Source organism: Antechinus flavipes, chromosome 1 (assembly GCF_016432865.1).
Source record: "Antechinus flavipes isolate AdamAnt ecotype Samford, QLD, Australia chromosome 1, AdamAnt_v2, whole genome shotgun sequence".
NCBI classification, from domain to species: Eukaryota; Metazoa; Chordata; class Mammalia; order Dasyuromorphia; family Dasyuridae; genus Antechinus; species Antechinus flavipes.
In genome coordinates, this window is record NC_067398.1 from 277,842,829 (window position 1) to 277,865,931 (window position 23,103).

The 23,103-nt window shown below is 33.9% G+C and overlaps 1 protein-coding gene across 5 annotated transcripts in view; it reads right to left on the minus strand.

Annotated features, from left to right (window-relative positions):
* IFT74 (intraflagellar transport 74) overlaps nt 1-23,103 on the minus strand; it is a 186,074-nt gene that overhangs the window by 29,158 nt on the left and 133,813 nt on the right. For all 5 annotated transcript variants that reach the window (XM_051961493.1, XM_051961502.1, XM_051961486.1 and 2 more), the window contains one exon: nt 14,254-14,380. In XM_051961493.1, the coding sequence (XP_051817453.1) occupies nt 14,254-14,380 (127 nt within the window). The remainder of the gene's footprint in view (nt 1-14,253; nt 14,381-23,103) is intronic.

Here is a 23,103-nt window from a genome sequence, read left to right on the forward strand (position 1 = left end):
GTTTAAACTTTATTTTTATGTTTAATGTTTTGTAATTGTGTTCATACAAGTTCTTAGTTTTATCTTGGCAGGTCGACTCCCAAATATTTTATATTGTCTACAATTATTTTAAATAGAATTTCTCTTTTTTCCTCTTGTTCCTGGGCTTTGTTGATAATATATAAAGTGCCAATGATTTATGTGGTTTTATTTTACAACCTGTAACTTTGCTAAGTTGTCATTTTAAATAGTTTAATTGATTCTTTAAATAAATCATATGCAATATGCAAAAAATGATACTTTTTTCCCCCTTGGTGCCTATTCCAATTCCTTCCATTTCTTTTTCTTTTTTTATTGCTAAAGCAAACATTTCTAATACATACCGAATAATATGGTAATAATGGGCATCCTTGTTTCTGATGTGAGAATGCTTTTAGCTTATCCCTATTACATATGCTTGCTGAAGGTTTTAGATAAATGCTGCTTATCAGCATTTAAACTTTATTTATTCCAATATTCTCCAGTGTTTCTAATAGGAATGAGGGCTATAGTTTGCTTTCTACATTTACTGAAATAATCATATGATTTGTTAGTTTTGTTATTGATATGGTCAATTATGCCAAAAGCTTTTCTGATAGTGAACTATCTTCGAACTAGTCTTACATTTCTGATATAAGTCCCACTTGGGCATAGTGTATCTTAGTGATAAATTGCTATAATCTCTTTGGTAATATTTAAGATTCTTGCATCACTATTCATGAGGGAAATTGATCTATAATTTTCTTTGTTCTGGATCTTTTTGGTTTAGGTATCAATACACCATATTTTTGTCATAAAAGGAATTTGACAGAACTTCTTTGCCCATTTTCCCAAAGAGTTTATATAGTATTAGAATTACTTGTTCTTTAAATGTTTGGTAGAATTCATTTGTAAATCCATCTGGCCCTGGAGATATCTTAGGGATTTAATTTAATTTAATCTTAGGGATTTTGTTGATGGCTTGTTCATTTCCTTTTTCTAAAATGGATTTTAAGTATTTTATTTCCTCTTCTATTAAAATGAGCAATTTATGTATTTTTATAAATATTCATCCATTTCATTTAGATTGCCAGATTTACTGGCATACAATTTGGCAAAGTAGTTCCCAATTACTACTTGAATTTCCTTTTCATCAATGGTAAATACACCCTTTTCATTTTTGATACTAGTAATTTGTTTTTCTTCTTTCCTTTTTCTAATCAAATTAACCAAAGTTTTATCTATTTTATTGTTTTTTTCCCATAAAACCAACTCTTATTTCAATAGTTTTCTTTCAATTTTATTAATCTTTCCTTCAATTTTCAGAATTTCTAATTTGGTATTTAATTGGGTTTAAAAAAACATGTTCTTTTTCTAGCTTTTTTTAGTTGCATGCCCAATTCACTGATCTCTATTTTATTCATGTAAACTTAAGAGATATGAAATTTCTCCTAAAAATTGCTTTTGTTGCATCCTATGAATTTTGTTGTGTTGTGTCATCATCATCATTCTCTTGGATAAAATTATTTCTATGCTTTATTATTATCTTTAGGATTAAACTGTTAAAGATTGTTTAATTTCCAATTAGAATGAATCTCTTGTTTCCTTCACTTGGGGCTCGGCTAGCTTTCTGGTGAGTCTTTCAAACCAGCTTGGTCTCAGTGGGGGGAGCGCAGGAGCCCAGCCACCAACCACAGTGGTGTGAGATGAAGATGAATCTGGTTGTCCACTGAACTCTCGACTCGTAGCTTCTTCCTCTGAAAACTCTTCTTCTGCCACCAGCCAGCCAAGTGGAAAATATTCTGCCTTGCCTCGGAGAGAGGGTTTCTGGCGTAATTCCGCTGAAATCTGACCGAGAGCTTCTGTCTGTTTCTTTTCTAATGTTTATTGCATCATGAGCTGAAAAGGATGCATTTAATCTTTCTGCATTTGACTGTGAGGTTTTTATGCCCTAATACAGTCATTTTTTGTGTAGGTGCCTGTACTGCTGAGAAAAATGCATATTTTTTCTTATCTTCATTCAATTTTCTCCAGAGATCTATCATATATAAATTTTCTAAGATTTATTCACTTCTTTAACTTCTTTCTTACTTTGTCTTTAGACTTATCTAATTCTAAGAGGAGGAGGCTGAGGTCCTCTACTAGTAAATTTCTGCTGTCTATTTCTTCCTGTAAATGACATACCTTCTCCTCTAAGAATTGGGATGCTACACTTGTTGATGCAGAGATGTTTAATATTGAGATTACTTCATTGTCTATGGTGCCTTCTGGCATGATGTATTTTTCTTCATTATTCCTTTTAATCAAATCTTAGTTTTGCTTTTGCATTGCCTGAGATCACGATAACTACCTGTTTTTTTTTTTTTTTTTTTTTTTTTTACTTAAGCTGAAACATTCTTTTCTTTTCTTTTCTTTTCTTTTTTTAATTATAGCTTTTTATTGACAGAACATAAGCATGGGTAATTTTTTTTTTAATTTTTTATTTAATAATTACTTTATATTGACACTCGTTTCTGTTCTGATTTTTTTTCCCCTCCCTCCCTCCACCCCCTCCCCTAGATGGCAAGCAGTCCTTTATATGTTGGATATGTTGCAGTATATCCTAGATACAATATATGTTTGCAGAACCGAATAGTTCTCTTGTTGCATAGGGAGAATTGGATTCAGAAGGTATAAATAACCCAGGAAGAAAAACAAAAATGCAGATAGTTCACATTCGTTTCCCAGTGTTCTTTCTTTGGGTGTAGCTGCTTTTGTCTGCCATTTATCAATTGAAACTCAGGTCTCTTTGTCAAAGAAATCCACTTCCATCAAAATATGTCCTCATACAATATCGTTGTCGAAGTGTATAATGATCTCCTGGTTCTGCTCATTTCACTTAGCATCAGTTCATGTAAGTCTCGCCAGTCCTCTCTGTATTCATCCTGCTGGTCATTTCTTACAGAACAATAATATTCCATAACATTCATATACCACAATTTACCCAGCCATTCTCCAATTGATGGGCATCCATTCATTTTCCAGTTTCTGGCCACTACAAACAGGGCTGCTACAAACATTTTGGCACATACAGGTCCCTTTCCCTTCTTTAGTATTTCTTTGGGATATAAGCCCAATAGAAACACTGCTGGATCAAAGGGTATGCACAATTTGATAATTTTTTGGGCATAATTCCAGATTGCTCTCCAGAATGGTTGGATTCGTTCACAACTCCACCAACAATGCATTAGTGTCCCAGTTTTCCCGCATCCCCTCCAACATTCATCATTATTTTTTCCTGTCATCTTAGCCAATCTGACAGGTGTGTAGTGGTATCTCAGAGTTGTCTTAATTTGCATTTCTCTGATCAATAATGATTTGGAACACTCTTTCCTATGAGTGGTAATAGTTTCAATTTCATCCTCTGAAAATTGTCTGTTCATATCCTTTGACCATTTATCAATTGGAGAATGGCTTGATTTCTTATAAATTTGAGTCAGTTCTCTATATATTTTGGAAATGAGGCCTTTATCAGAACCTTTAACTGTGAAAATGTTTTCCCAGTTTGTTGCTTCCCTTCTAATCTTGTTTGCATTAGTTTTATTTGTACAAAGGCTTTTTAATTTGATGTAATCAAAATTTTCTATTTTGTGATCAGTAATGGTCTCTAGTTCATCTTTGGTCACAAATTTCTTTCTCCTCCACAAGTCTGAGAGATAAACTATTCTATGTTCCTCTAATTTATTTATAATCTCGTTCTTTATGCCTAGGTCATAGACCCATTTTGATCTTATCTTGGTATATGGTGTTAAGTGTGGGTCCATGCCTAATTTCTGCCATACTAATTTCCAATTATCCCAGCAGTTTTTATCAAATACTGAATTCTTTTCCCAGAAGTTAGGGGCTTTGGGTTTGTCAAACACTAGATTGCTATAATTGACTATTCTGTCTTGTGAGCCTAGCCTTTTCCACTGATCCACTAATCTATTTCTTAGCCAATACCAAATGGTTTTGGTGACTGCTGCTTTATAATATAATTTTAGATCAGGTACAGCTAGGCCACCTTCATTTGATTTTTTTTTCATTAATTCCCTTGAGATTCTTGACTTTTTATTGTTCCATATGAATTTTGTTGTTATTTTTTCTAAATCAATAAAATATTTTCTTGGAAGTCTGATTGGTATAGCACTAAATAAATAGATTAGTTTAGGGAGTATTGTCATCTTTATTATGTTCGCTCGGCCGATCCAAGAGCACTTAATATTTTTCCAATTATTTAAGTCTGACTTTATTTGTGTGGAGACTTTTTTATAATTTTGCTCATATAATTCCTGACTTTCCTTTGGTAGATAGATTCCCAAATATTTTATGGTATCAACAGTTATTCTGAATGGAATTTCTCTTTGTATCTCTTGCTGTTGGGTTTTGTTGGTGATGTATAAAAATGCTGAGGATTTATGGGGATTTATTTTGTAGCCAGCTACTTTGCTAAAATTATGAATTATTTCCAATAGCTTTTTGGTAGAATCTCTGGGGTTCTCTAGGTATACCATCATATCATCTGCAAAGAGTGATAGTTTGGTTTCCTCATTGCCTACTCTAATTCCTTTAATATCTTTCTCGACTCTTATTGCTGAGGCTAGTGTTTCTAATACGATATTAAATAATAATGGTGATAGTGGGCAACCTTGCTTCACTCCAGATCTTACTGGGAAAGGTTCCAGTTTTTCCCCATTGCATATGATGCTTACTGATGGTTTTAAATATATGCTCCTGACTATTTTAAGGAAAAGTCCATTTATTCCTATGCTCTCAAGTGTTTTTATTAGGAATGGATGTTGGATTTTATCAAATGCTTTTTCTGCATCTATTGAGATGATCATGTGGTTTTTGTTTGTTTGGTTATTGATATAGTCAATTATGCTAATAGTTTTCCTAATATTGAACCAGCCCTGCATTCCTGATATAAATCCTACTTGGTCATAATGTATTATCCTGGTGACGATTTTCTGTAATCTTTTTGCTAAGATTTTATTTAAGATTTTAGCATCAATATTCATTAGGGAGATTGGTCTATAATTTTCTTTCTCTGTTTTCAGCCTACCTGGTTTAGGTATCAGTACCATGTCTGTGTCATAAAAGGAGTTTGGTAGGACTCCTTAAATCCCTATTTTTTCAAATAGTTTATATAACATTGGAGTTAATTGTTCTTTAAATGTTTGGTAGAATTCACATGTAAATCCATCTGGTCTTGGGGATTTTTTCTTAGGGAGTTGATTGATAGTTTGTTCTATTTCTTTTTCTGAGATGGGACTGGTTAGGATATTTACTTCTTCTTCTGTTAGTTTGGGCAAGCTGTATTTTTGGAGGTATTTTTCTATTTCATTTAAGTTGTCGAATTTATTGGCATAAAGTTGGGCAAAGTAACTCCTAATTATTGCTCTAATTTCCTCTTCGTTAGTGGTGAGTTCTCCCTTTTCATTTTTAAGACTAACAATTTGATTTTCCTCTTTCCTTTTTTTAATCAGATTTACTAAGGATTTGTCTATTTTGTTGGTTTTTTCATAGAGCCAACTCTTAGTTTTATTAATCAATTCAATAGTTTTTTTACTTTCAATTTTATTGATCTCACCTTTTATTTTTAGAATTTCAAGTTTAGTGTTTGACTGGGGGTTTTTAATTTGTTCCTTTTCTAGCATTTTTAATTGCAAACCCAATTCATTGACCTTCTCTTTCTCTATTTTATACAAATAGGCCTCTAGAGATATGAAATTTCCCCTTATTACCGCTTTGGCTGCATCCCATACATTTTGGTATGATGTCTCATTATTATCGTTTTCTTGGGTGAAGTTATTAATTATGTCTATGATTTGCTGTTTCACCCAATCATTCTTTAGTATGAGATTATTTAGTTTCCAATTATTTTTTGGTCTACTTCCCCCTGGTTTTTTGTTGAATGTAATTTTCATTGCATCGTGGTCTGAAAAGGATGCATTTACTATTTCTGCCTTACTACATTTGAGTTTGAGGTTTTTATGTCCTAATATATGGTCAATTTTTGTATAGGTTCCATGAACTGCTGAAAAGAAAGTGTATTCCTTTCTGTCTCCATTACATTTTCTCCAGAGATCTATCATATCTAACTTTTCTAGTATTCTATTTACCTCTTTGACTTCTTTCTTATTTATTTTGTGGTTTGATTTATCTAATTCTGAGAGTACAAGGTTAAGATCTCCCCCTATTATAGTTTTACTGTCTATTTCTTCTTGCAGCTCTCTTAGTTTCTCTTTTAAGAATTTAGATGCTACCCCACTTGGTGCATATATGTTTAATATAGATAGTGCTTCATTATCCATGCTACCCTTTAGCAAGATATAGTGTCCTTCCTTATCTCTTTTAATTAGATCAATTTTTGCTTTAGCTTGATCTGAGATCAGGATGGCTACCCCTGCTTTTTTGACTTCACCTGAAGCATAGTAGATTTTGCTCCAACCTTTTACCTTTAACCTGCATGTATCTCCCCGCTTCAGGTGTGTTTCCTGTAAACAACATATTGTAGGATTCTGGCTTTTAATCCATTCTGCTAACCGCTTCCTCTTTATGGGGGAGTTTACCCTGTTCACGTTTATGGTTAGAATGACCAATTCTGTATTACTTGCCATCTTGTTAACCCCGGTTTATGCTTTTCTCCCTTCTTTCCCCTTTCCCCCCCTTCCCAGTATTAAGCTTGTGAGCACCACTTGCTTCTCACAGCCCTCCCTTTTTAGTATCCCTCCCCCCGCCTTAGAGTTCCTCCCCCTATCTTACCCCTTTCCCTCCCAGTTCCCGTATTCCCTTCCGCTTAGCTTATTCCTTCCCTTTTCACTTTTCCCTTCTCACTTTTCAATGAGATGGGAGAAGTTTCACCATAGATTGAATATGTCTTAAGATTTTTCACTTAAAGCCAATTCTGAAGGCAGTAAGATACCCACTATATTCATCCCCCTCCATTCTTTCTCTCAGATATAATAGGTTTCCTATGCCTCTTCATGAGATGTACTACCCCCACTTTACCCTTTTTCTGGTACAATGTCCTTTCCACATCACTTTCTAGAACAAGGTATACATGTATTCTTTACACATCTATATAGTCAAAATATAGTTCCCAAGATTAATCTTTACCTTTTTAGATTTCTCTTGAGTTCTATATTTGTAGATCAAACTTTTTGTTAAGTTCTGGTTTTTTCATCAGAAATAGATGAAATTCGCTTACTTCGTTGAAAGTCCATCTTCTTCCCTGGAAAAAGATGCTCATTCTCGCTGGGTAAGTTATTTTTGGTTGCATACCAAGTTCCTTAGCCTTTCGGAATATCATATTCCAGGCCCTTCGATCTTTTAATGTGGATGTTGCCAGATCCTGGGTGATCCTTATTGTGGCTCCTTGATACTTGAATTGGGTTTTTCTAGCCGCTTGCAATATTTTTTCCTTCATCTGAGGGTTCTGGCATTTGGCCACTATATTCCTTGGTGTTTTGATTTTAGGATCCCTTTCAGTGGGTGATCGATGAATCCTTTCAATGTTTATTTTTTCCTCTGTTCCTATGACTTCTGGGCAGTTCTCTTTGATAATTTCCTGGAAAATAGTGTCCAGGCTCTTTTTTTCATCATGTTTTTCTGGGAGTCCAATGATTCTCAGATTGTCTCTCCTGGATCTGTTTTCCAGGTCTGTTGTCTTCCCCAGAAGGTATTTCACATTTTTCTCCATTGTTTGATTTTTCTGGATTTGCTTGACTGATTCTTCTTGTCTCCTCGAGTCATTCAATTCCACTTGTTCAATTCTGATTTTCAGTGAAGTATTCTCTTCACTCACTTTTTAAAAATCTTTTTCTAATTGTCCAATTGAGTTCTTTTGTTCTGTGGAATTTTTTTCCATTTCACCAATTTTGTTTTTTAGAGAGCTGTTTTCTGTTTCCAGTTCACTAATCCTATTTTTCAAGGATTTTACTTCTTTATCCACTCTCTCTTTAACTGACTTCTCCAGGCTCTTTTGCCAAGCCTCACTCTGCTTTCCCCATTTTTCTTCTAGCTCCCTTGTGAGAGCCTTTTTAATCACTTCTATGAGGTTCATCTGTGCTGAGGAACAGATGATCTCCTCCTTTGGGGATTCACCTGGGGACTGCCTGTTTTTAGTCTCCTCAGGATTTAGAGTCTGCTCTCTATCTGTATAGAAGCTGTCAAGGGTTAAAGTCCTCTTCAGCTTCTTGCTCATTCTGTCTAATAATCAAAGACAAACTACCAAAGAAAAACAGAAAAAACTGGAGTCTTTCTTTGGGGGGGGGCTGGGTGTGTTATTGAGCTTCCTCTACAGACTGCAGGGGGCAGCAGTGAGGCACTAGCAGGACTGTGTTGCGCATGCGCTCTGAGATCCCAAAGCGTGCTGAGTCACTGTGGCGGGGGAAGGGGGGGGCGGCCAGGTCCTGAGAGACTCCAGCTGTTTGGGGTTGTATTCTTCAGCCCCGGTGTTTTTAGCTTCTCTGCTGGGCTGCTGACTTGCTGCCGGAGCAAAGTATCCAAACCTGTAGCGAAGCTCTCCCCGCAGAGACGGCTGCGATCACTCCCCACCCCCTCTCCAGTCTGCTCCCGTGCTCTCACTGCCGCTGCCCGCCGCCTGCGCCCAATCTAAAACCGTCCCAGCCCTCCAGTAAAGACAGACCTTTCTTGGCGGATCTCAAGGATGGCTTCTCTTGGTAACTATATGTGGGTTTTTTTCAGTCAAGCATTGATTCAGAGGCTTGTAATGAAGTGGATAGTGAGAGAAAGCGTGGAGCTTATGCAGCTGTGAGCCTCCTCTCCGCCATCTTAACCGGAAGTACCGGTAATTTTTCAACATTGTCTCTTGCACTCACTTCTGTTCCAACTTTTCCCCTCCCTCCCTCCATGCCCTCCCCTAGATGGCAGGCAGTTTCATACATGTTAAACATGTTAAATTATATCTTAAATACAATATATGTGGTACAGAGCTGTACAGTTCTCTTGATGTACAAGAAAAATAGCATTCAGAAGGTAAAAACAAAAATGCAAGTAAGTCCACATTCATTTCCTAGTGTTCTTTCTCTGAGTGTAGCTGATTCTGTCCATCATTGATCAAGTGGAACTGAATTGGATCTTCTCATTGTCGAAGATATCCACTTCTATCAGAATATATCCTCATATATTCTACTCATTTCACTTAGCATCAGTTTATGTAAGTCTCTCCAACCTCTCTGTATTCATCCTGCTGATCATTTCTTACAGAACAATAACATTCCATAACATTCATATACCACAATTTACCCAACCATTCTCCATTTGATGGGTATCCATTCAATTTCCAGTGAAACATATCATTCTGCTTCAACCTTTTTACCTTTACTGTGTATAGCTCTCTGTTTGAAATGTGTTTTTTGTATTTTTTTAAAAATTTATTTATTTATTTTTTTTGCTGAGGCAATTGAGGTTAAGTGACTTGCCCAGGGTCACACAGTGCCCAGGGTCACACAGGAAATGTGTTTTTTGTAAACATCATATTGTAGGATTCTAGTTTTTAATCCACTCTGCTACTTGCATCTAGTTTATGAAAGAGTTCATCTTATTCACATTTACCACCATATCCTACTGCCTCCCTTGTTTGTACTTTTTTCTGTTTTCACCCTGTTACTCCTTGCCAGTGTGTTACTTCTGACCATGCCCTCCCTTCTGTTACCCCTCCCTTTCTTCTTTTAACTCTTTTCTCCTACTGCTTCTGTTCTTTTTTCTATACAACCCCTCCCTTCTCTTTCCCTTTTCTCCTCCTATTTTCCTATAAGAAATGATAAATTTCTATACCCAACTGAGTGTCTATGTTATTCTTTTTGTAGCTGATGACATTAAACTTCAGATAATGCTCATCCACCTCCCTTCTTATCCTCTATTGTAACAGATTTTTTGTGCCTCTACATATGATCTAAGACCCTTCAAAAATGTTAATGATGTTCTTACAGAAGGAAGGACTTTACTGAGTCCTAATAGATGGCAGGAAGTGAAGACTGGGAAGAAGTAGGGGTCTGTAAAATGATGACCACTTTTGGCCATTGGTCATTGATAGCTGCATTGAAAGTGGATTTGAGTGGAAAGAGACTTCAAGTAGACAAACAAACCTGATGGCTATTATAGTAGTCCAAGTATGAAGTGAGCACTTATACTAGGGTAGTGGCAGTATAAAAGGAGAGAAGGGCATATACATATAAGAGATGTCATAAAAGATAGTCAAAGGTAATAATTCGCTTGTGATCATGGATGAAGGAAGAATAGTGATGCCCTCAATTATAATATAAAAGTTGGGAAGTGAGAAATATTTGGGGGAAAATTTGGGGGAGGGAAAGAGAATGAATTTAGTTTGGGACATTCTAAGTTTAAATAGCTACAAGAGCCTTAGTTCAAAATGTCCCTTTGGCAACAGGAGAGAGATTAGGTCTAGATAAAGAATATAAGAATCAGGGCAGCTAGGTGGAGCAGTGGATAGAGCACCAGTTCTGAAGTTAGGAGGACTTGAATTCAAATCTGGTCTCAGACACTTAACTCTTCCTGGTTGTGTGACCCTGGGGCAAGTCATTTCATTCTAATGAAACAAACAAACAAAAACAAACATACATATATATATGTAATATTCTTCTCTAAAATATAATGTTCTCTGGGAGCAGATTTCTTAGAGGGCTTCTGGGAGCAGCCTTCGTTTCAGTTCAGAGTAATCACCCCAAATGCAGCCAGGAATTAAAGTCCAAATCCTTTACTGTCTCCTTCAAAGACTTGTCTCCTTCCATGGACTCAGTTAGCTTTCTTAGAGGCCTCTCTCTCTCCCTGGTTCCGAGAACTCCTGCTGCTAGTCTTTGCCTCTGCCAACTTCAGCCTCCAGGTGGAAGATGAAATGAATCTGTCTCTGCCTCTGAGAGCTTCTAGTGGGCTTGTCCTTTCTGGCCTTGACAGCTCCTGTGCCACACTGAGTATACACCAATCATTATATCACTAAGAAACCATTATTTGTTGTAAGATTAAATCAATGCTAAACTAGATTTAACTACTGTCTCCTCAATTCCACTTACTTAAGCACTTTGTAAGAATCCTAACGTGTGTGTGTGTGTGTGTGTGTGTGTGTCTATCCATACAGATATTATTTTAATCAGGAGGATTTATATTCAGATTTTTTTTAATGATTTACAGAATCAATAGAAGGTATAAACTAGGTATGAATTGAAAGCACCTGATGTCACAAGTTTCTTCTGGGTTAAAATGAATCAATCATGCCCTCGTGGAATTGGCTAAAACAACAAGTCACTTCATAATCAAACATTCTAATAGCAGGCCTCCTTACTAATGGAATAACTCCAAGTAGGCCCTTATTTGGATCGGAGAAGAGGCTGAAAGCCTGGATTGCCCATCATTATTGTTGTCAGCATCTCAAGAATAGCACTGCTGAGGCAGTCTATATCAACAGCCAAGAACAATCTAGAAGCAATTGTAAGATGCTATAGAAGAAGCAACCATTGGAAGCCAGCAAAGAGCTATAACAGATGTAAGTGTAAACTTCATGAGAATTTTATACAAATTGAGAAAAAAATTTTTATTCAAGCTGTAGCTGAATTATCCCTTTGTTACATGTGCTCTTTAAGATTCAGCACACATTTCCCCAAACTCTGCATGTACATGTAAAAGGATTATGTCTCAGAATTTTTGAAGGATGTTTTTGTACCAATTTATCTTTACTGTAATATCTCAGTAAATATCTCTTTGCAAAAGCTATTTAAGTTTAGATGACTGGTAATCAAAGAAACCTTATGGAAAGGGGCTTCAAGCTGAATCCTATTAGAAAATTACCTGCAACCTATAAAACTCTAAGAGGAGAAATAGTAGTGACCTTCTGGGGATCCAATCTATGAGAATAAGTGAAGTTTAAAAGTGTGAGCTTAGAGGAATTATTCCAATATGTAGTTTGTTTAAAAAGATCTCATTTTTGAGAATCTGCTTATATTTAGGACAATATATATTTTACAATATAATACACAAACAGTAAAGTTGTCATTTGCCTTCTCTACTTCCTGGCAGATAATTCCAACAAATAAATTAATGAAAATATGGCAAACGCTAAACACTCCACACATTACAATAATTTTTAAGGCTTTACTATATACTGTATTGCATTCTGGAGATAAAATAGAAGGATAAGGAAAAATAAACATATTTAGTTACATGCAATAATGTATCTAAATAATTTTTACTAATAGAATGCAACAAATTTATTAAATCCTGTATTATGTCTATTTCATAAATAATATGCATGAATTTAACCAGTTTTACATAACTTTTTTAAAAATCTAAGCTCATTTTTATCTTGTCAAATTTTTACTAATTCTTCCCATGTCTTCTTTCCTATCTAGCAGAAATCCAGTTCTATCAGTCATTTATTATAGTTGTTTATTAGCTAATCATTAATAGCAATTAGATATTAATTATGAGTATGGCTGTACAGCAATTATTATTGCTATTTTAGCTATTAGTATCATTATGATTAGCTATTAGTAGTAAGCACTAACACCAATGCAACATTTTAAGGTTTGCAAAAATCTTTTTATATGTTATCTTATGTAATCCTTATAAACAATCATGTGAAACAGGTGGTATTATTATACTCATTTTACAAATGGAAGACGTGTGAAGTGATCTGGGCAGGATCATAAAACTGGTAACTTTTCTGAGGCTACAATTCAATCCAGATCTTTCTGGCTGCAAGGCTGGACCTAACCACTTCAGCCAACTCTAAACCCAATCATTACTGATATAATTGTCAACAGGCATACACAGACAAAACTACAGAAGCATCAGTCCTGTATATTATAATTTTCATTTCTAATTAAAATTTTTACAAGCAAGACTTTTAGTTAAGATAAAGATAAATCAGAAGGAATAGGATAGGGTGGGATATAGAAGTGTGGGCAGTGGTATGAGATGTGTAGATTAATGGGAAAGGGATAAAGAGAGCAGGAAAGTAGGGGATGTGGTATAAAGTGGGTTACAGAAGAGTGTTTAGATTAATGGGAATGAGATAAGGTGAGTTGCTTAACAGGAATGGAATAAAGGAGGAGGAAAAAGACAGAGTAAGAAGATAAAGGAAGGATGAGAGTGGCAAGTTAACAGGCAGAAGTAAAGTAAGAAAAGTTAACAGGGATAATAATATAATAATAATAAGAGAAATACACAAAGAATTTATTAGAAAGAATTTAGAATTTAGAAGAATAGAATTGATTAGAAAAAAAGTAAAATAGAGGTAGTAATAAGTTGACTTTAGACAAAATCAAACTTAAAAAAATTTCAGTCAAGAGAGAAATCTACATTATTGTCAGTCATATTAATATTGTTTTATGTGTATATGCATATGTATTTGTGTGTATGTGTGTATACATACTTAACTAAAGCCTTTGTGGAAGAAGTGAGGGGAATAAAGAGGAAAAGAGAATAAAATTAAAAGTACATAGAAGAGAACAAAAGAAAATCTCTAAGGAAGCAAAAAAAAAAAAATGAACAGTTATGAATACAATGTTCTATTATCTTATAAACTTTCTTGAGATGGAAATTTATTGTTACTTATTTTGAATCCTTTTGATGTTCTTCTAGGTACATGATGATGTTTTTGGTTTTTGGGTTTTTTTCCCCCTCTATCTTTATTTTTCTATTTTGTTTTTTTTCTTATAAAAGAAATTTTAAAAAAGAGTTTTAAAAAAAGATAAAGATAAATCCAGTTTCAGGGGTCTTGAACACCAAAGCTAAGTCTTCATAAATGGCACAAAATAATTTCACCAAGAAGTTCACTGAAATTCTACCATGTCAGAAAAGGGCAGTTTGGCATTTCTTTTTTTTTCACTGAGGCAACTGGGGTGAAGTGACTTGCCCAAAGTCACATAGCTAGGAAGTGTTAAGTGTCTGAGACCAAATTTGAACTCAAGTCCTACTGACTTCAGGACTGGTGCTCTATCTATTGCGCCACCTAGCTTCCCCAGTTTGGCTTTTCTAATACAGAAAAATGCATCATTAGTCAAACACTTCTAAAGTGGGAATAAAATAATGCTTTCTATTAATAAATTCCTATGTACAAATGCAATACAACACAGTAGACAGAGAATTTAGTTTGCATCCAGGAAGACCTCAAAGTCATCTTAGCTTGGACATATAAGTTAGGAGAAAGAATATGAAAATCAGTTGTTTGGTTTTTTTTGTTTTTTTTTTTTTTACCTGAAGTTAAATTTCTGGCAGTACTTTGTGATTTCTGCATTTCAGTAGATTTGAAATTGAGGTCTTCTTGCATCATCTTCAGTTCTTGATTAGTGATAGAAGATATTTGTTTCATATGATTTATATTCTAAAAGAAAATAATGAGCAAATTAACCTGAATTGTCTCTTAATAAAAGTAATTCAAAATACTTTTAAAGACCATTTTGATCAGATTTTCTTTTTAAAAAGAATGAGCTAAATCAGGAACACAAGTTTTTAAAGTATTTACTAAAATATCTTATTTAAGATACAGGTTCCATTACTCGTTCCTACTTATTGAATAAACTAAAGGAAGACAGCCAGAGTTGCCCAAATTATTAAAAAAAAAAAAACACCCCAAACTATATTTAAAAAAACCTAGAATAGATAATCTCAAAAGTTCCTTTCAACTCTTAGATATACCTAGAAAACCCCAGAGATTCTACTAAAAAGCTATTAGAAATAATTCATAATTTTAGCAAAGTAGCAGGATACAAAATAAATCCCCATAAATCCTCAGCATTCTTATACACCACCAACAAAATCCAAGAGCAAGAGATACAAAGAGAAATTCCATTCAAAATAACTGTTGATAGCATAAAATATTTGGGAATCTACCTACCAAAGGAAAGTCAGGAATTATATGAGCAAAATTACAAAAAAGTTTTCACACAAATAAAGTCAGACTTAAATAATTGGAAAAATATTAAGTGCTCTTGGATAGGCCGAGCAAATATAATAAAGATGACAATACTCCCTAAACTAATCTATTTATTTAGTGCTATACCAATCAGACTTCCAAGAAAATATTTTAATGATTTAGAAAAAATAACAACAAAATTCATATGGAACAATAAAAAGTCGAGAATCTCAAGGGAATTAATGAAAAAAAAATCAAATGAAGGTGGTCTAGCTGTACCTGATCTAAAATTATATTATAAAGCAGCAGTCACCAAAACCATCTGGTATTGGCTTAGAAATAGATTAGTTGATCAGTGGAAAAGGTTAGGTTCACAAGACAGAATAGTCAACTATAGCAATCTAGTGTTTGACAAACCCAAAGATTCTAAATTTTGGGATAAGATTTCATTATTTGATAAAAACTGCTGGGATAACTGGAAATTAGTATGGCAGAAATTAGGCAAGGACCCACACTTAACACCACATACCAAGATAAGATCAAAATGGGTCCATGACCTAGGCATAAAGAACGAGACTATAAATAAATTAGAGGAACATAGGATAGTTTATCTCTCAGACTTGTGGAGGAGAAAGAAATTTGTGACCAAAGATGAACTAGAGACCATTACCAATCACAAAATAGAAAATTTTGATTATATCAAATTAAAAAGCCTTTGTACAAACAGAACGAATGCAAACAAGATTAATAGGGAAGTAACTAACTGGGAAAACATCTTTACAATTAAAGGTTCTGATAAAGGCCTCATTTCCAAAATATATAGAGAACTGACTCAAATTTATAAAAAATCAAGCCATTCTCCAATTGATAAATGGTCAAAGGATATGAACAGACAATTTTCAGATGAAGAAATTGAAACTATTACCACTCACATGAAAGAGTGTTCCAAATCACTATTGATCAGAGAAATGCAAATTAAGACAACTCTGAGATATCACTACACTCCTGTCAGATTGGCTAAGATGACAGGAAAAAACAATGATGAATGTTGGAGGGGATGCGGGAAAACGGGGACATTGATGCATTGTTGGTGGAGTTGTGAACGAATCCAGCCATTCTGGAGAGCGATCTGGAATTATGCCCAAAAAGTTATCAAACTGTGCATACCCTTTGATCCAACAGTGTTTCTATTGGGCTTATACCCCAAAGAGATACTAAAAAAGGGAAGGGGACCTGTATGTGCCAAAATGTTTGTAGCAGCCCTGTTTGTAGTGGCTAGAAACTGGAAAATGAATGGATGCCCATCAATTGGAGAATGGCTGGGTAAATTGTGGTATATGAATGTTATGGAATATTATTGCTCTGTAAGGAATGACCAGCAGGATGAATACAGAGAGGCTTGGAGAGACCTACATGGACTGATGCTAAGTGAGATGAGCAGAACAAGGAGATCATTATACACTTCGACAACGATATTGTATGAAGATGTATTCTGATGGAAGTGGATTTCTCTGACAAAGAGACTTAACTGAGTTTCATTGGAGAAATGATGGACAGAAACAGCTACACCCAAAGAAGGAATACTGGGAAATGAATGTGAACTATTTGCATTTTTGATTTTCTTCCCGAGTTATTTTTACCTTCTGAATCCAATTCTCCCTGTGCAACAAGAGAACTGTTTGGTTCTGCAAATATGTATTGTATCTAGGATATACTGCAACATGTTTTAGCATATATAGGACTGCTTGCCATCCTGGGGGGGGGGAGGAGGGAGGGAGGGGGAAAAAACGAAACATAAGTGATTGCAAGGGATAATGTCGTGTAGAAATTATCCTGGCATGGATTCTGTCAATGCGAAGTTATTATTAAATAAAATAAAATTTATTATTAAAAAAAAAAAAAAAACAAAAAACTCTTAGATATTATACTATGAGAGAAGTATCAAGATATTTCAATAAAGTTTTAATTTTAAAAAGATTGCTTTTCTTTTTCTATTTTGCTTTCTTTGTTTTACTTCTATGATCATGTTTATTTGAAGGGGCATACATAATAAAGAGCAGAAACAAAGAATAAAATTCAATTAATCTATTTGAAGAGTTTAATTTAAGATTTTTTTCATCAATTTTTGTAAATTGATTGGTAATATCCTTAGGAAAGGATGCATGTTATATATCTTTTTTACTCTCATAATTCTTAACATAGAGCAAGTCAATGAATATTTTTTGAATGATTAGGGTGTGCTTTAGAGTAAAGAATAATCACAAGGGAATGTCACATGTTTAATATGTTGAGATATAATAATGGGGTTTGTTTTTGGTACATTTTCAGGTATTGGCATCTTGATGAATGGTTGAAGTAGAATGGATATGGGAGTCATAATACTTTGAAGGCTCAAAGAATTATGATGGGTAGGTATATGAAGTGGCATCCTTATAACTTCTGGAACTTCCAGATTCCTATGACTTTGATCATTTTATCACCACTCACACCTTGCCAAAACTAAGCCAGGAATACTCCAACCATCTGCCTCTTCTGTTTCTTAAGCTAAAGGAAGTCCCAGTAGCATATTTACAGAGCTTATTATAATTTTATGTTATTCATTTTTAATTTGACCTTCACTGCAAAAAATGCTAACTTTTTGTTCTTAGTTGGTCCTCTTATTCCCTAAAAAAGCTTTTCCAAAACTTTTCTTTCTTTAAATCTTCCATATCTTTTTTCATTTTCTTCCCTTCTCAACTGAGGATATCACCTCTTTACTGAGAAAATTAATTCAAATATGAGTTTTCTCTTCATCTCAAGACCCTTAGATATCATCCTCTCTCTCTCCTCCTTGCCAAAGCGAACTCATTTAAATTTGCCTATGATCTCTCATTCATTCCCATCTTCTAAAGATTACAATCTCAGTCACCTCCCCTCTTATCCCTTAATCTTCAATCTCTTCCTTTACTATTGATTCTATCCCTAAAAACATGCCCATTTCCTCCTATTCTTAAATTTTTTCCCCATTAAACTCTACTGTACACTCAAAATATCATCTTATGTGTCTCTTCTTGAGAGTCAAACTCCTAGAAAAAACTGTTTGCACACTGCTTCTACTTCTCTTTTCATTTATTCCTCAATTGTTTGCAATCTGATTTATAACTTTATCAGTGACTGAAATGCTTTCCCCAAAATAACTTTTAATGACCAAAATGGAATTTTTTTTTTTATATTTCAAATGTATCTGCCGCATTTAACACTGTTTACTACCCTCTCCTCATCTGCTGTCATCCTTCTCAAATTACCTTATATTTAATAACTTTGTATAATTTATTTTAAAATACCTATTCTGCATATATTTAAGTCCTTGTTGTCTCTCCTAATGACAAACAGAAGCTCCTTGAGAGGAGAGATTGTTTTATTCATTGCATTTGTATTTTCAACATCTAATACAATATTTCATTCATTTCAAGAGCTTAATAAAAACTCGTTGAATGATTGATCTTTATTCTATTTCAGCCACAGACAAGGCTGTCATACTTTAGTACTCAATATTTTTTAAAATTACTATTTCAAGATCTTGAAACCAAGATTCCATTCTTTGACTAAAATCATCTATCCTTTCATTTCTTTTACTTTTTTAGTCTTTTACAATGCTCTTTGATTTCACTGTGAACTTTAGCCTTCTATTCCTTCCTACTCTGTTCAGGTTTGATTTCGATGTGCCATTTTAACGATAATTTTTCTCTACCCTCTGGCCTCTCTGATTTTCTTGTATTTCTTCCCCCTCTTTCTCCCCTCCCACAAGGCATTTGGGGTTAAGTGACTTGTCCAGGGTCACATAGCCAGGAAGTGTTAAGTGTCTGAGACCACATTTGAATTCAGGTCCTCCTGACTTCAGGGCTGGTGCTCTATCCACTGTGCTATCTAGCTACCCCATTTTCTTGTATTTACATTTAACCTTTTAACTTCACCATTCTATTTAACCAATTCTCACATGCCAGGACCAAGTTATGGGCAGTTCATATTATAATAATATATTCCCTTTTAGCTCTTATTTCCACACAAGTGTGTGACAACTAATTTTAAAAATCTATTGCATTAGACTTTCCCTATACTTCCTCTCAAAGACCTGTTGCTCCTCCTATATGTTATTTCATCTATCCTTGTTTATTTACCTACCTACTCATCTTCAACTGTGAAATTGCTTAAGCCTCCTTCAAAGTTCAATGGAAGAGTCAATCTCTACTTGAGTCCATTCTTAATCCTCCTGAACAAAATGACCTTCAATTTGCTTTATAGATTTTTGTATTTCTATCTATAATCTGACATGTCTTCCTCAATATAAACTTTTTGAGTTTTTTTTTTATTTTTTATTTATGTACATTTATGTCCCAATGCCTGGGCAAAGTGTTTGGTGCATAACAGATACTTAATACTTGATTACACATTTAGTTCTAGTCCTACATTTCTAAATTTCTGCTAAGCATTTCTATCTGGATATTAAAAAAAAAAAATCTCATTTTCCTCCAAACATGCTTGCCCTCAAAACATCTAGTTATATCTCAGATTATTCAATTCAGTCAACATTTAAAAGAACATACAGAGAATAGAGCATTCTTAGACACCATTACAGGACATATATAGAATAGAGCACTCTTAAGACACTATTACAGGGAAACAGAAATCATAGATGCCTCATTCCAGGACCCTTATGGATTTACAAGTGAAAACTATCAAACAGAGAAAATTAAAACCAGTATTATATAAATTTAAAAAAAGAAAAGAAGGAATCTGTAGAAAATATGGTCCTAATACCTGAAACAATTAATTTTCTGATAGAGAAAGAAATTATAGGTTACTTTCTGAAATGAAAACTGACAAAAAAAGAAAATAAAATGTTAGCCAAGAAGTTAAAACATATTAAAAATATGATACATTCTGACTAGATTTGACTCACACCAGGAAATGCAAGATTGATTCATAACAGGTAAAAACAAAAATATAATAGAAATTATTAATGACAAAAATAAAGGCACGATTATATTCGGAGATTCAGAAAAGGCTTCTGACAAAATTCACTGTTTAAAAAATACTCTAGAAACACAGGAATACATGAACTTTCTTTGATATATGATAAACAGTATGTTTAAAATTGAGCGCCAACATTTATATGTAATAGAAAGAGGTTAGCATTCTTATCAATTTGATTAGTTGGTTATAAAGCTAGGATATCTATTATCACCACTATTAGGTGACGTAGTTATGGAAATATGGGCATTACACAAGATGAATAAATCATAAAAAAAGAGGAAACAAAACTATTTGCTTTTTGCAGATGAAATGATGATCTATGTAGAGAACTCAAAAGAGTCAACTAAAATTTAACTCCAGTCCAATTACAAGTTAAAAAATAAGTGCACATAAATTGTCATCACTTCTGTATATATCAACAAAGCTTAGCAGGAAGACATAGAAAAATGAAAGTTCATTTAAAATAAATATAGATATGCATAATATGTTTGGGTATTTACCTCCTAAGACAAACACATACCTAATTAAAAATACTCAGGAACAGAAATAAATCACTGGAGAAATATTTATGTTTATGAGTAAACTATATCCAGGTAATAAAAATCACAACATTACCTAATTTACTTATTCAGTGCCATACCAACCAAAATTCCAAAGGATTAATTTATAAAGCTAGAAAAAAAAATTAAATTTATCTGAAGAAACAAAAAAGCTAAGCATCTCAAGGGAAATAATATTTTTTTTAAGTGAGAAGGGAACTTGAGAGTACCAGGTCTTAAGCCATACTGTAAGATAATAATTATCAAAATGATTTGATACTGTTTTAAAAATAGATAAGACAATCAGTAGAACAGATTAGATATACAATATATAGAAAAATAAGAACTATTTCCAAACTGACAAATGATCAATGGACAGAATAGGCAGTTTTCCAAAGGAAAAAGTCCAAGCTATTAAATATCATAAGAAAAAGATTTCCAAATCATTAATTATTAAAGAAATACAAAGTTTAGCAAGTCTGAGGTGACAAGATTGACAAAAAATTTTGACCAAAAAAACAGAAAATGACAGTTTTTAGAGAAACCACAGGAAAACAAATACTGCTAGTGGAGTTGTAAAGCCTGTTAAGTTGTAAAGTCACTCTGGAAAGCAATCTGAAATGATGTCTAAAAAGTCACTAAATTCAGGGCAGCTAGGTGGCACAGTAGATAGAGAATAAACCCTGAAGTCAGGATGACCCAAGTTCAAATCTGGTCTGAGACAATAAACAACACTTCCTAGCTGTGTGACCCTGGGCAAGTCACTCAACCCCCCAACTGCCTCAGCAAAAAAAAAAAAAAAAAAAAAAGTCACTAAATTCTACCACAAAGAAAGAGGAAAAGGACCAATATATACAAAAATATTTATGGCAGGACTTTTAGAAAAATTGAAAAGAATGAGAATACTTAGAAATTAGAAAATGATCTAAAAATAATGGTATATGAATAATAAAAGAATATTATTGTTTTATAGAAATGATGAAAAGGATTGTTTTCAAAAATATTAGGGAACTTATATAAAGTGATGCAAAGTAAAGTGTGCTGATCCAAGAAAACAATAGCAACAACATTATAAAGAAAAGCAACTCTGAAAAATTCAAAGCATTCTGATCATAATTCCAGAGGACTGAAACTAAAACATGCTACTTAACTTCCTTGATAAGACCTGATGAGCTCACGATCCAGAATGAGAAATATATTTTCAGATTTAATCAATGTGGGAATTTGTTTTCCTTCACAATGCTTAGTTATTACAAGGGGATTGTTTTCTTCTACTCTATAATTTGAGAGAAAGAAATGAATAATATAGTAACCTCCCATCCCCTCCAAAAGAAAAAGAAAATAAAGTCATTGATGCATTTTCTAATTCATAAAAGAGAACAGAAGGAAGGCCAGCAAGAATCAGAGAAGTAGGACTGCTTTGAAAGTTTTTTTTTTTTATTAAAACTTTTTAATTTTAAAAGATATGCATGAATAATTTTTCAACATTAATCTTTGCAAAACTTTGTGTTCCAATTTTCCCTCCCCCTCCCTTAGATAGCAAGCAATCCAATACATGTTAAACATGATCAAATATATGTTAAATCCAATATATGTATACATATTTATATTATTATCTTGATGCACAAGAAAAATCAAATCAAAAAGAAAAAATGAAAAAGAAAAGAAGATGCAAGCAAATAACAACAAAAATTGTGAAAATGCTATGTTATGATCCATATTGAGTTCCCACAGTCTTCTTTTTGGTTATAGATGGCTCTCTTCATCACAAATCATTGGAACTGGTCTGAATCATCTCATTGTTGAAAAGAGCCATGTCCATTGATCATCATATAAATTTGTTGTTGCCATGTATAATGATTTCCTAGTTCTGCTTATTTCACTTAACATCAGTTCATGTATGATTCTCGAGGCCTCTCTGATATCATTCTACTGATAGTTTCTTGTAGAACAGTGATATTCCATAACATTCATATACCATAACTTATTCAGCCATTCTCTTTTTTTTTTTTTTTTTTTTTAATAAATTTTATTTTATTTAATAATAACTTCGCATTGACAGAATCCATGCCAGGATAATTTCTACACGACATTATCCCTTGCAATCACTTATGTTTCGTTTTTTCCCCTCCCTCCCTACCCCCCCTCCCCCCAGGATGGCAAGCAGTCCTATATATGCTAAACATGTTGCAGTATATCCCAGATACAATACATATTTGCAGAACCGAACAGTTCTCTTGTTGCACAGGGAGAATTGGATTCAGAAGGTAAAAATAACTCGGGAAGAAAATCAAAAATGCAAATAGTTCACACATTCATTTCCCAGTATTCCTTCTTTGGGTGTAGCTGTTTCTGTCCATCATTTCTCCAATGAAACTCAGTTAAGTCTCTTTGTCAAAGAAATCCACTTCCATCAGAATACATCCTCATACAATATCGTTGTCGAAGTGTATAATGATCTCCTGGTTCTGCTCATCTCACTTAGCATCAGTCCATGTAGGTCTCTCCAAGCCTCTCTGTATTCATCCTGCTGGTCATTCCTTACAGAGCAATAATATTCCATAACATTCATATACCACAATTTACCCAGCCATTCTCCAATTGATGGGCATTCATTCATTTTCCAGTTTCTAGCCACTA